This window comes from Physeter macrocephalus, chromosome 20, assembly GCF_002837175.3.
Source record: "Physeter macrocephalus isolate SW-GA chromosome 20, ASM283717v5, whole genome shotgun sequence".
In the NCBI taxonomy this organism is placed as follows: domain Eukaryota; kingdom Metazoa; phylum Chordata; class Mammalia; order Artiodactyla; family Physeteridae; genus Physeter; species Physeter macrocephalus.
Genome location: NC_041233.1, coordinates 110,459,973 through 110,473,308, shown reverse-complemented (window position 1 = coordinate 110,473,308; position 13,336 = coordinate 110,459,973). Strand labels below are relative to the sequence as shown.

General features: G+C 55.8%; 1 protein-coding gene across 1 annotated transcript in view; it reads left to right on the top strand.

The window, feature by feature from the left end:
- Window positions 1-10,459, top strand: part of KBTBD11 (kelch repeat and BTB domain containing 11) — a 26,682-nt gene extending 16,223 nt beyond the window's left edge. Inside the window, exon 2 of the mRNA XM_024115797.3 lies at window positions 3,310-10,459. Within this exon, the coding sequence (XP_023971565.1) occupies window positions 4,140-6,053 (1,914 nt within the window). The 5' untranslated portion in view covers window positions 3,310-4,139 and the 3' untranslated portion in view covers window positions 6,054-10,459. The remainder of the gene's footprint in view (window positions 1-3,309) is intronic.
- Window positions 10,460-13,336: the final 2,877 nt, after the last annotated feature.

Below are 13,336 nucleotides of genomic sequence, written 5' to 3'. Positions count from 1 at the left end.
AGCCCGTGCGCCACAACTACAGAGCCCGCGAGCCACAACTACTGAGCCCACGTGCCACAACTACTGAAGCCCGCGTGCCTAGAGCCCGTGCTCCGCAACAAGAGAGGCCACCACAATGAGAAGCCCCCACACCACAATGAAGAGTAGCCCCCCGCTCGCCGCAACTAGAGAAAGCCCACGCGCAGCAACGGAGACCCGGTGCAGCCAAAAATAAACAAATAAAAATAAATAAATTTATAAAAAAAAATTCAAATTGAGAGTGAAGAAATTCAGAGGCTAAAAAATTCTGTTTAGGTATTTACAATGTGGAGAAGAAATGTATAGCCTTCCGGGGGAAATGCTACCTAAGTTATATTTAAAGCAGACTTGTTCCTGTTAAAATATTTTCTCACTAGTCAGGAAGGAGCCTGTTACTACACCCCACACCTCCACCGACAGATCCCCTCCCGTCGCTACACGGGGCGAAGATGCTGCCGTTCACCTGACTGTAACAGACCCCAGAGGCAGTGCTCGGGGAAGCAATCCTTCCCGATGCCTCAGTCGGGCGGGGAGTTCCAGTTATTTTGCCGTCACCAGGGTGGGTGCCGGCACAGAGTCCTCCAGGAGCCCCTTAGGGGGACTGATGCTGGAGCCAACTGCAACATGGCGGGGAGTCCCCTTGCAAATCCCGGACTTCCAATCCAAAGAATCTGACCCTAAGCGTCTTGGCAGACTTGCGGTGCTCAGAGGACTGTTACACACAAAATGGGCTGACGTCTCCCCATCCATTTTAAGGCCAAGTCACAGTAATGGGCCATGCTGGGGAAAACAGATATAGCTCCGAATGCTGACTTTTTTTTAACATCATTTGAAAAAGGAAGCGGCCCCTCTGCTTAATTTCCTCATCTCTCCTGTGGAAGCTGACCCTCTACCGTGCCAGGCGGGCGGGGGCCAGGACGTGTCATGCTGCAGAAGCCTCCTTCAGAAAGTGGACCAGCTGGGTGGCCTCCCAGCTCTTGGGATCCAGCATCACTGCCGCCTGCGTCACGGTGACAGACGGTCTTCTGTCTCACCTGACGACGTTCAGGTGTTGGGCATCACCTTGGCTGTGTGGGTGAACAGGGACTCCTGACCTGGTCACGGGGCAGAGAGCCAGCTGAGTGGGTGAGCAGCTGTCACACTTTGGATGGGAAAACATGGCTGTGCCCAGGTCTCGGGCCACCCCCGGCTCTGCCAGCCTGGTCTGTGATCCATGCCAGGGGCGCACAGGGAGCTGGCCAGGACATGCCTGCTTGGACCACAGACTACCTGGGTCATATTTGTTTCATGGTGGACATGCAGCTCTTGCTTCTTGTAGCTACGACAAAATGTCTACTTAGCCTGATTCTTTCAGGCTTTAAACGGATTCTGTAGAGCTTTGAAAACATAAGAATTGCAAACTTAGGCTTTTCGGTGTGTCCTGAAAAGGACACACTGCCTTCCCTGCCTCTCCTTTGAGTCTGTGATGACTTCCACAAAGAGAACTCTCAGAGGCTGGGCTTCTGCACGTCCCGATAAGAGCCAAGCCAGAGAAAGAACCAGGAAGTGCTGAAACCCTTCTCCTGGCCAAGAAAAGAGAAAAAAACTAGTTAGTTTTCTGAGGTCCAAGGTCTTCTGCATCATACAGAGAAAGTGTGAAAAGAATGAAGCAAACAAGAGAGCCAGTTCTCTGATTTTATTTCAGACATTGACATTTACATGTATATCTGGGAAAGATACGTATATGTCTTACTTTTCATCTGACTTTCCCTTGAATGACTCAGCTGACTAAGAAAGCACCTCTGGCGTTTGGGAAGAGGCCAGAAGCTTTGCTTATAAAATCTGTGCAGGTTTCAGTTTGTCATCACATTCCGGTCGCTGTGGGCCAGGGTGCATTTCCATCTCAGTGGACGCAGGACCTCCCCGGCAGCATCACGGGCTGGGGCACAGCTGAGTAAACATGTGGCACCTCCGTGACCCACATGCCCGTGGTCAGAGTTTCAGCTCGTCCAGACTGTCTCCATGCTGCCTTTCCACGTGTCCTAGACAGTGCCCTGCACCTGGTGAATATGCCCCAAAGGTTACTGTTAAAGATTTCTGGAAAACAGAGAGAGAAAGAGAGAGGGAGGGGAAGAGAGACAGAGAGAGAGGCGGGGAGGAAGGGAGAGACAGAATCGAATGTCTTGAATCTCCACCTCTAAGACACTTGTATTCCTGAGAATAATTGGAAAGTCTTTTTCATAACACGGTAGCAGGAAGAGCAGGGCAAGCGTATATTTTTATACACACCCATTCTCTCAACCCTGAGCATTTATAGGGATCAGGTAACAGTATTAAGTACGATTAGTAGAAAATCAGAAGAGGTTGAGGGTAGGTGGTTAAGTGTCACTTTATCCCATTTGAGAGGTGAACATACCCTATGAGGATGACGGATCTGAGCTGTCTGTATTTGGTCCGTTTCTCTTGTCCGTAGCCTCCTCAGGAAAACCAGAGCACCGTTTGCCCCTCCCCTTGTGCTAAGACCCCCTTCTAGGCTGGGGAGTCTCAGTGAAGGTTTTGCCAATTAGGAAAGATAATTTATGATTTTTTTATAATTCATCTGCAGGTGTTCACATCTGCCTTCCAAGTAGTTCTGTGGATTTTGTTTTCTGTTTTGGTTTTGTTGTGTTTTTGCCTTGGCTTTTCTTTTGCTGCACGTGTGCTATTTGGAGAGTTGCTTGTCTGAGGTTTTTCAGAGGTGCAGAGCCAGGAACGAGCAGTTGAAACAGATTCCAGAGTTGGAGCCTCTGAGGCCAACTACAGAGAAGAGTCCTGAGCACCTTCCTCTAAATATTTGCTGTAAATGAATTTGAGACAGTTGGCTGGAAAAGATTTCAGGAAAACTGTCACACAATAAAACTGAGGTTTCATAGGCTGGCCATGCTTTCTCACTAAAAGTTCTCAATTTTACATTTACATCCCATTAGGTCGAAATTAGGAAGTGGTTGATATTTGACTGCCATTGCACTGACATATAAAAAAACAGCAATTTCGTTTGGTTCAACCCAATGTATCTAAGGCCCATGGCTGAACTGGGCTCTTCTTTATAAGCCTCAAAAATCTGGGGAGGAGCAGTCGTTTAACACCTAAATAATCCCGTATGTTTTATTCACCAAACCTTCCAGCACTGAAAAGTCACGATCCTCATTCTCAGCATATCTGAATCCTATAACCTGAAAACTGTGGAGGGAAATGGGGTAGATGCCACCGACACAAAATAGCCCTATGGAAAAATGCAAATTCCAACATTCCGTCTCTTTCTCCTATAAACAGGAACACAAAGAGCGTGGTGACATGACACGGAAACACCTGATATTCCCACAAAGGAAGTCGCAGAGGAAGGCTCCCGATGGATGAAGGAGGAAAGCCGGTCTAGGGTGTGCAGTAGCTGTGTCTTCCTAACACCCACCCGGCGACTGAGCCATGCCCTCCCCGCTTCCAGGTGAACACTGTCGAGGCAGGCCCACCGGGAGCGCTGCCGATGCCGGACACACACGGATATTGTCCGGCTGACCATCCCTAAACCTGAATCGCACTTGGGAGTCACGCACAGAAGGAAAGCTCCCTGGGGCGGCTCCCTGTGGAACAGCAGTAAAGTCAGTGCTCTGAAGTGTGGACTGCAGCCCGTCTCTGATTCGTTGGTCCTCGGAGACGGAGATGTGATGGAATGTGGAGGGATAAACACTGACTCAGGAAGAAAGGGCAGGCCCAGTTCCTCAGGAGCACCTGACAGCTCAGTTCCGCAGAGCAGGAGCTGCGGACAGAGCCGCGGCTGCGGCTGCAGGGCGCTCCTGTCCGTGGACTGATCGTCCCCACGCGGCGCGGAGACCGGCCGCCGGGCGGGAACCTTGCCAGGTTCACAAGTTCAGCCGGGAGCGCGCTCGAGTCGACACACCCCTCTCGCCGGAGAGGAGGGCGGGCGGGCGCGAGGGGAGCTGCGTGCGATTGAAAACCAGTGTGGACACGAGTGAAATCTGATCGCGCGCCGGCAGAAGCGTGTGAAGCCGGGAGCCCCGGAGGAGCGACCGCCCTTGGGCAGCCCGAGTCCGGGCGAAGTCATGCCGGGCTGCTGAGCGGGCACGGCAGCCGGAGCGAGCGCTCGCATGGAGAGCCCGGTGGCCCCCTGCGTCCTCTACCCGGGGGACGGAGCGTGCGGCCAGGCGGGGGGCCGGGGCGGCGCTCCCGAGGCTCCGGGAGAGGGCGGCCTGCAGCCGCCGGACGCGGCCGCGGGGGAGGGCGCTGCGTCCCCGGCGCAGACACCCTGCAGTCTCAGCGCGTCCCTGTGCTTCAGCTCCGGGGACGACTCCCCGCCCTCTTGTCGCCGCGGCCAGCGGGTGGTGCAGAGGCAGTGGGAAGTCGGCAGCGCGGGCGCCGCGTCCCCGGAAGGGCGCGCCTCCCCTGAGGCTCCCGTGTCCCCCGAGGAGCGCACGTCCCCGGAAGATCCCGCGTCCCCCGGGGAGCGCCCGCCGGCCGAGGAGCCCACGTCCCCGGAAGAGCCCGGGGACCCCGCGCCCGTGCCCCCCGGCGTCGGGCCGGAGCACGGGGAGCCCGACCTGCTCATCGAGGTGTCGGGCCGCCGGCTGCGGGCGCACAAGGCGGTGCTGGCGGCGCGCAGCGACTACTTCCGCGCGCGCGCGTCGCGGGACGTGCTGCGGGTGCAGGGCGTGGGCTGGGCGGCGCTGCGGCTGCTGCTGGCCTACGCGTACAGCGGGCGCATGGCGGGCGTGCGGCCCGACAACGTGGCCGACGTGGTGGCCGGCGCGCGCCGCCTACAGCTGCCCTGCGCCGCGCAGCGCGCCACCGACGCCGTGGCGCCGCAGCTGAGCCTGGCCAACTGCTTCGAGGTGCTGAGCGCGGCCAAGCGGCAGCGGCTGGCCGAGCTGCGCGAGGCCGCCTACCGCTTCATGAGCGACCACTACCTGGAGGTGCTGCGCGAGCCCGCCGTCTTCGGGCGCCTGTCGGGCGCCGAGCGCGACCTGCTGCTGCGCCGCCGCCTGCGCGCCGGCCGCGCCCGCCTTCTGGCCGCCGCGCTCGGCCCGGCCGGGGAGCGCGCGGGCAGCCGGCCGCAGAGCCCGTCCGGGGAGGCGGAGGGCCGAGGCGACGCCGCCGTCTACTGCTTCCACGAGGCGGCCGGCGAGTGGCGCGAGCTGACGCGGCTGCCCGAGGGCGCGCCGGCTCGGGGCTGCGGCCTGTGCGTGCTCTACAACTACCTCTTCGTGGCCGGCGGCGTGGGGCCCGCGGGCCCCGACGGCCGCGCGCGGCCCTCGGACCGGGTCTTCTGCTACAACCCGGCCACCGACCGCTGGAGCACCGTGCGGCCGCTGCGCCAGGCGCGCTCGCAGCTGCAGCTGCTGGCCCTGGACGGCCACCTGTACGCCGTGGGCGGCGAGTGCCTGCTCAGCGTGGAGCGCTACGACCCGCGCGCCGACCGCTGGGCCGCCGTGGCCCCGCTGCCCCGGGGCGCCTTCGCCGTGGCGCACGAGGCCACTACCTGCAACGGCGAGATCTACGTGTCCGGGGGCTCGCTCTTCTACCGCCTGCTCAAGTACGACCCGCGGCGCGACGAGTGGCAGGAGTGTCCGTGCAGCAGCAGCCGCGAGCGCTCGGCCGACATGGTGGCCCTGGACGGCTTCATCTACCGCTTCGACCTGTGCGGGGGCCGCGGCGATGCGCCGGGGGCCGGGCCTGCGGGGGGGGTCAGCGTGCTCCGCTACCACTGCCTGGCCAAGCAGTGGAGCCGCTGCGCCTCGCACCTGCGGCCCCCCGGCGCGCCGTCGGGCCTCCAGCCCTTCCGCTGCGCCGCGCTGGATGGCACCATCTACTGCGTGAGCCGCGCGGGCACCTGGCGCTTCGTGCCGCCCCCGGACGGCGAGCCCGGCGCCGGCGACGCGGGCCCCGAAGGCAGCTTCGAGCTCCAGTCGCTCCGAGCCCCCGCGGACGCCCGGGGCCTGCTCTTCCCGTTCGTGCTCAACCTGCAGGAGGAGAAGCCAGACCGAGGCGAGGAGGGCGCCGCGTAGGGTGGGCCGGGTCACCCGGGCGTGTCCCTCGGCAGCCCTGGGCCAGGGGACGCCCCATGGGCCGAGGTCCCAACTGGGAAACTGGAAGGGGCGAGGGGAGTGGAGGCGGGGAGGGAGAGAGTCGGGGGGTGGGCCCCGGTGGGCCCCGCCCAGCCCACGGGATCATTTAAAGGCTTAGAAGGTAGAAGCTTGTCGCGGGGCCTTGAAGACCTTTTGCGATGCTGTATTAAGGCCCGCTTCCTAGTCCGCATTCCTTTTGCTTTGCTTTGCTTTGCTTAATGGGGTCGATGGCAAGATGTAGGATGTGTGCAGATAGATAACCTTACAAATAAGATACAAAATACCTGAGAAAGAAAGAAACAGAATGAGAGATGAAGCCTCTGGGTGCAGTGGGTGAGGCCTGGAGTGTACCGGGGTGTCCTGTCCTCGGTATCACTCGCGGAGTGGCCGGGAGGCCCGACCTGAGTCGTGTGGGGTACCAGGTACCCGTTGCTTCCTGCACCATGAGAGGGGACCTCGGGGCCACCTCCCAGAGCTGAGATCCTAAATTAGGCCAACGTGAACTATATTAGTGGAACAACTGAAAGAAGGTCATACTTTTTTCGGCTTGAGGTTTAAAATTATAACCGATAGGTAAAGCTTTTAAACCCTTTCTAAGTTAGTTGAAAAGTTCCTGCCACGTGTGCTTAACTTGCGGTTGGCTCCGCTCCAAATGTAGTAAGTATTAAGGGTGAAATCTTTGATTCCCAATAAGATCTGTCCAGTGAACACTGGAAGTATCTCCTCTGCCATCACAGGGGCCCAGTTATGGTCAAAGGCCCACACACCTCAAGAGCAGGTCCTTCTCACCGCTTAACTGAGATGGGTTTAATATTTTCAAGTTAAGAGATGTTAATAATTATGTTCAGTGATGTAGTGACGATTTGCTCTTATTTAAATCTTTGGTGACTGAATGCTTTCCAAAGAGCATGTCATCAGTAGGAAAAGCTGACAGTGGCCGTGGTGCTTGTCTGCTTTAAAAGGAGCATTTGGTACCCACCAGGTATGCTCAGCCACTTTGATGTTTCATAGTGGGCTCAAAAAGAGTAGTATCTCCCCCCCGCCCCGCCAAAAGAAGGTTAAAATCCTTTCTTTTTGAGAGTTCTAAAGAATAACGTGCAGGCACAGTTGAACCCACTACTTATGATGTTTTTGTTTTTTTGCGGTACGCGGGCCTCTCACTGTCGTGGCCTCTCCCGTTGCGGAGCACAGGCTCCGGACGCGCAGGCTCAGCGGCCATGGCTCACGGGCCCAGCCGCTCCGCGGCACGTGGGATCTTCCCGGACCGGGGCGCGAACCCGCGTCCCCGGCATCGGCAGGCGGGCTCTCAACCACTGCGCCACCAGGGAAGCCCACTTATGATGTTTTAAATATGAATTCTGTCATCCTGATGAGGGAAATTCATTTTTACAAGCATCAGCCTAAGAAATTGTGGCAGAGTGACAACATATTAACATAAGGGGAAATAACATCTATTTATAACGTAGTTTAGCAAGTAAACTACACTTTTCTAATTGTGAATTCCAAAATGCTGTAGTAGAAGTAACATGAAATTCAGTACTTTGATAAGGCACAAGGCTTAAAAACAAATCAGTTGATCTTTCCTCATTTGTTATAACATTTTACTTTCCAAATATGTACAGACAGGGCTTACCGTTCATTAAAAGTTTAAGGATAAAGTATACGCTCATAAATAGAGGCCAACTGATTTGGATTCTGAGTCCAGTCCACTTTTTTTTATTACAATAGGAAAAGTACACATTGAAACTTATTGGCACATAAGTAGATACAGTCATGTGTACCTTCCTATGATTTACTCGTGAATCCAGTGATGGGAGGTTACCTCTCTCTGTGCCAGTCAGTGGGTATGTGGGACATAGGTTATGCTTTTTAAAGAGTCTGTGGTTATGAAAGTGATCAGTTAAGCATGTTTAGGAATGATAGCGAGAATCATGCTTGCGCCGGAGCATGGGATTTACCGTTTCAGCGGGTGCATTCTGGTGACTTGTGTGCCTGCCTGTGACTGCTCCTGACCTGAGAGGATGCTTGGCAACTTGGTCCATCGTCTTAGGAAAGAAAAACAGGCTTCAGATTGCCTGACTTCTTTGGCCTTTTGGTAGGAATAGACTGGAGACGTGGCAGGAGGAAAAGAATTGAGATCCAAAATAAACAAATAATGTCCTTCTAAAGACATGAGCATTTCATACAATAGTACATTTTTCTCTAGACTTTCATTATTTATGGTAAAACTTTTATATGAAATGGAACCAAGCTAATATTTTCATTCCTTCCGTATCAAACTCATGAGATATTATCACTGTGATTTTACTTGAGAAATCATTCCTATGATGTTTACCGTTTAAAAACATAAACGCTGAAAGTGGGCTTCCAAAGTAAACTCTCCCCATAGAAGATGGGAGACCTGTTAGATGTCACGTGTGGACAGCCACACGATAACATGCCCAGCTGGAGTGTTTGTATATTATTTCATCCTTTAATTGAACGAAGAAAGGCCTGGACTAGACATCGCATCACTTTCTGTGGGAGCTGGCCCCGAAGTCCCAGGGATTTGTCAGGATGAGATGCCTGACGTATGCCTAAGGATGGGTAGAGGATTTAGAACCTTGCAGACCATACTTCTAATAGTAATATCACTGAGAACAGATACCAGAGCACCTGGCATGCTGAGAGGACCAGTTTAATTTGCTTTTGGAGGCCAGTACCTGGGGTGTAGGGCCAGAAGGGTGCTGCACCAATTACACCAATGGAAAAGCCACCCCATGCAAGATCCTCCGTTTGGAGGACATCTAGGGGAGGGGCAGGCCTGGCTGAGACTTTGCTCCAGGTCTGATGTTCCGAGGATGGATCATGTCACATTCCATGTGATGTGTGCTAAGTCTGTATGCAGCTCTATTTAGAGAAACAGTTGGTGCAAAACTATTCCTGCGCTTCGATTAGTTGAGTCAAAAGAAGCTAGTGCATTTACGACATCCATCCATAGTTCACATGAAATTAAGAAACCCACGCATACTGACATTTCCAGATATTTGAAAGAGCAGTGGCATTTTAAGGGGAAAGGCTATAATTTGGGAAAGCTTGATCTTTTGGTTAGCTCACGAGCAATGACTTTTGTATTGTTAATCAAGGTTCATTTGGGATCCAAAGGAATGGGGTTAAGACGTCTTCACTTCCTTTCTGTTTTTACCTTCGGTTTGGGGAACAGCCCCAGTGCCGGCATGGACTCTGGCAGCTTTATGGGACTGGATTTGGAACTCGGTGACTTGATTTCTGAATCTATGGCAGCACCAGTCTCCTTTCCTTGAAGAGAATGGAAGTTCTTTTGCTACTCAGTTAAAACTCCTCCCTTTGTATCAGTTTTGCTACAAATACTTAAAATGAATCACCTGCTCCATTCCTGTTAATTTCTGGTGTCACTTCAGTAATTCTGGTAGCTGCTGTTTGATCTGTGGGTCTCTTGGGTAACTTCCTGTGAAAGATTTTGAAATGAAATGCAATGTTTTTGAGGTCCTTTGCGCTTTCCTGAAGTTAAGATGGTTTCAGGACATTATCTGTTGTAACACCTTCCTGGGGCGATATGTAAACAGAAGTGCTCTTTTGTGTTCTGTTTTCTTTTGGATGCTTTCCTAGCTTACAACATGTTTTATTTTGGTGTTTTTAAAAAAATATATCAGTGTTCTTATTTCTCCCTTTCCTCTGCAATATCATAATTCATGGGAAGATAAGAAGAGCTAAAGATGGGAATGTGTCATCTTCTGGTTGCATCTGAACGTATGTCAGCGGCCGCATTCTCTACACTTTCCCCCCTTCCAGGAAGGTGCCTGGACCACAGGAGCTGGAAGGGCACTTCGTACCTGCTTGGTGAATTGGTTTGAGATGAATTGAAATAGAGGCCTAGATGTGTTGTCATGCGAGATGAAAGCTCCTCTGAGGCTTTTGAAAGCTGTAAGCAGTGCTGCAGTGTGGCCGGGTATTAAAGGCAAACAGGCATCTTGAAGACACAGTTCAGGCCGGCTGATGCTTTATGGATCAGCGCTTCCGTTTCTAGGTCCTGGGTACCAATCGTGTAAAACCTTGTACGTCTGTCTGTTCATCCTGAGATGAAATAAATCACTGGGCAATGCCACTGCTCCTGAAACCTGCGCGGCTGTTCTTGTGTCTTTTCTTCGGAGCAGAGCCCTGGGTGGGTGTCCTTGCCTGGGAATGTGCTCCCGGGGCTGGGAGATTCCGGCCCGACCTGCGAGGCCCAGGGCTGGAGCCCCGCCGTCTGAACGAGGCGTCTGGGGACTCCGGAGGGTCCGTGCAGCTCCGGTTCTAAGCCAGGGGGTCTCTTCATACTCATCAGGTGCATATGAACCCCTGGGTCCCCCCTTTCCTCACCTGTCCCCTCGGCCAGCAGGCCGTGGGCCGCCCCCCGTCACTGCTTCCTGGAGAGGCTGTCCTCTACGACAGGATGTTGGTGGTGGGGTAGGAGAGTTGGTGCGGACACAGGAGAAGCGGGAGCCCGGCTGGCGGGGGGAGGTTATTACCCTCACAGCCCGGAGAGGGGTCAGCGCACAGCTGGCTTTGTCGGGGACGCGGCGCAGGGGCGAGGGGAGAGCTGTTCTTAGGGTTCCCGTGAACGGCTGGGCACGGCTGCTCTGAACGACCCCGAGGGCTGGCAGGGGCCCCTGCTCCGCCCGGGGTGCCCGCCGGGTGCCAGGCAGGGGAGATGTTGGCTTGTGTGAGGCAGGGCTGGGGGCAGCGGGGGCAGGATTGGCAGGGCTGCGGGGGGTGGGGGGCGGTGAGCGAATGCCCCGTGCGCTTAGCCGTCTCTCGGGAATCCCGGGCCCTGGGAGGGGAGGCTCTCCGGGTCAAAGCATCACACAACAGAGAAAATAAGAAACGAGGCCTAACCCGACTGTGGATCCCACGGCCCAAGCCCCACAGAGGGTTGGGGGCCCATGAGCGCGTCGGGTGAAGCTGGAAGCGCATCCCTGGGTTCTGCCTGCCCCGCTCCGTTTCCCGAAAAACACCTCCTCCCTCTGGCGTCCAAAGGGGCACAGAATTGGGGCCCGAGGGGATTGTCTCCTGCTCCCCTGCCCCACCCCCCAAGTTCGGAATAAACTGAGAAATAGACTCAGCGGTCAAGCAGACACTCAGCAGTGCAGGAGGGGAGAGAAAGTGGAATTTGGGGTGACCGGCCAAGTGGCTGGTACGCGCCACTGGAATCAGGCCACGGGATCCGGCCTGCAGGTCCCCAGGCGTGGGTGGATCGTACGCACTAAAAATGTTCCATCCCCTGTGATGTTCTGACCTCTTAGGTCCCGCCTGGCTGCGGCGAGATGGCCCCCCTCGCCCCCGCCAGCCAAGGGCCCAGCCAGGAGCCCGCCTGGGACCTATGCCAACAGCCCGGCCAGGCCCGGCCTCCTCCGCCCGCCCCGCCCCCGGGGAGGTGACACTCCTCTGCCCGAAACACCCGGGCCGGGTGCCCGGAGGCTCGGGTGTAAACTGAGAAATAGACTCAGCGGTCAAGCAGACACTCAGCAGTGCAGGAGGGGAGAGAAAGTGGAATTTGGGGTGACCGGCCAAGTGGCTGGTACGCGCCACTGGAATCAGGCCACGGGATCCGGCCTGCAGGTCCCCAGGCGTGGGTGGATCGTACGCACTAAAAATGTTCCATCCCCTGTGATGTTCTGACCTCTTAGGTCCCGCCTGGCTGCGGCGAGATGGCCCCCCTCGCCCCCGCCTGCCAAGGGCCCAGCCAGGAGCCCGCCTGGGACCTATGCCAACAGCCCGGCCAGGCCCGGCCTCCTCCGCCCGCCCCGCCCCCGGGGAGGTGACCCTCCTCTGCCCGAAACACCCGGGCCGGGCAGCTCGGGGCAGCCCTGTCGCCCAAAGCCCAGCAAAATCACGAAAACCGGCCAATCTCGTGAGCCTCTCATCTCTAGGGCACTGTGAGTGGCATGACATTTTTCTTTCAGTGGCTTCTCCGTGCTGTCACTCAGTCAGCCTTGGAAACTAACACCCGGCCCAGACGGATGCCTGCTCCTTGCAGGGGGAGATCCCAAAGAGAGAGCCCAGTGCGAGGGGCAGGGCCTGCCCCCAATCCAGCACTCAGCTTCCCCTCCTCCCCTGGGCCGAGGTGGGTGCGGCGAGGTGCAGAGAAGACGTCAGAAGCACCCCCTGGAAATGTCCTCCACGTGGGGAGAGGACTGGGGAGGACTGTCCGTCCTCTGGGGCAGCCGTTTCCCGTGGGTGGGGGGAGGTGAGCCGCGTGCCTTTCAGAGCCGGCGGGGAGGAGCCCGTTGAGAGGTTGTCCACTGCACTCTGTTGAGTTTCGAGCCGGAGTCTGGATGAGTATGGCAGACACGGGCTATTGCAAACAAGGCACCAGTGCTCCTTGCTTTGACCCTCGGCCGCGCACGGAAGCGTCAACCGCAGCTGCTCTGGGAGGGGCATGCAGGGTCTGAGACAGACCAGGGCAGCGGAGGCGGGTCACGGCTGCAGCACCAGCACCGGGGAAGCAGTTCTGATGCACACGGTGGAGAGATGGCCCGGAGCCCTGGAGAGAAGGGTTGTGTGGCGGTGAGTCGGGGCGAGGCTCTGATGGGCAGGAAAGCCGGGGGTCGTCTCCTGGCTATGCCTTGCAGCCCGCATCCCTCAACTCTGGAGGAGAGAGCGCGCGCCCTGCCACGCACCCCAGGCTCGAGCCGCCGGGCAGCTGCGCCGATTCCATCACACCAACGCTCCTTGCTCAGCCTCCTGGAATGGAAAGTGTAAAAACGTGGTGCACGCCCGATTGTTTGCACCGAACATGAGTATGGACTCCAGTGTTGCTGTTATCTTGTAGGGATTCTTTGAAAACGTACTTTTCCCTCTTGAAAACATTTATTTTTTCATGGCAGGGGATGCTGCTAACACAGCATTGTTCTTAAGTAGCATTTTCTTCTGCAGAAATAGAGTTAAACCTGAACGTACCCATGGCTTCATGTTTTTCTCCTGCTGAATTTTGGGATTTTGGTAATCAGTTAAAATGATCTTCTTGGCCTTTGGCGGCTCCTCAATTAGATGTAATGGCACAAAACACACAGGCTTCGCAGACAGATGATGAATCTTATAAGGAAAGTTGGGGCAGGCGTAGGATGTGGGGAGACTTCACAGAAGTCTAATATTCCCGCCCAGTGAGAAGGAAGGATGTTTTCTAACCTCTTCAGACAAATTCAGTTAAATCTATTTTTATGAAG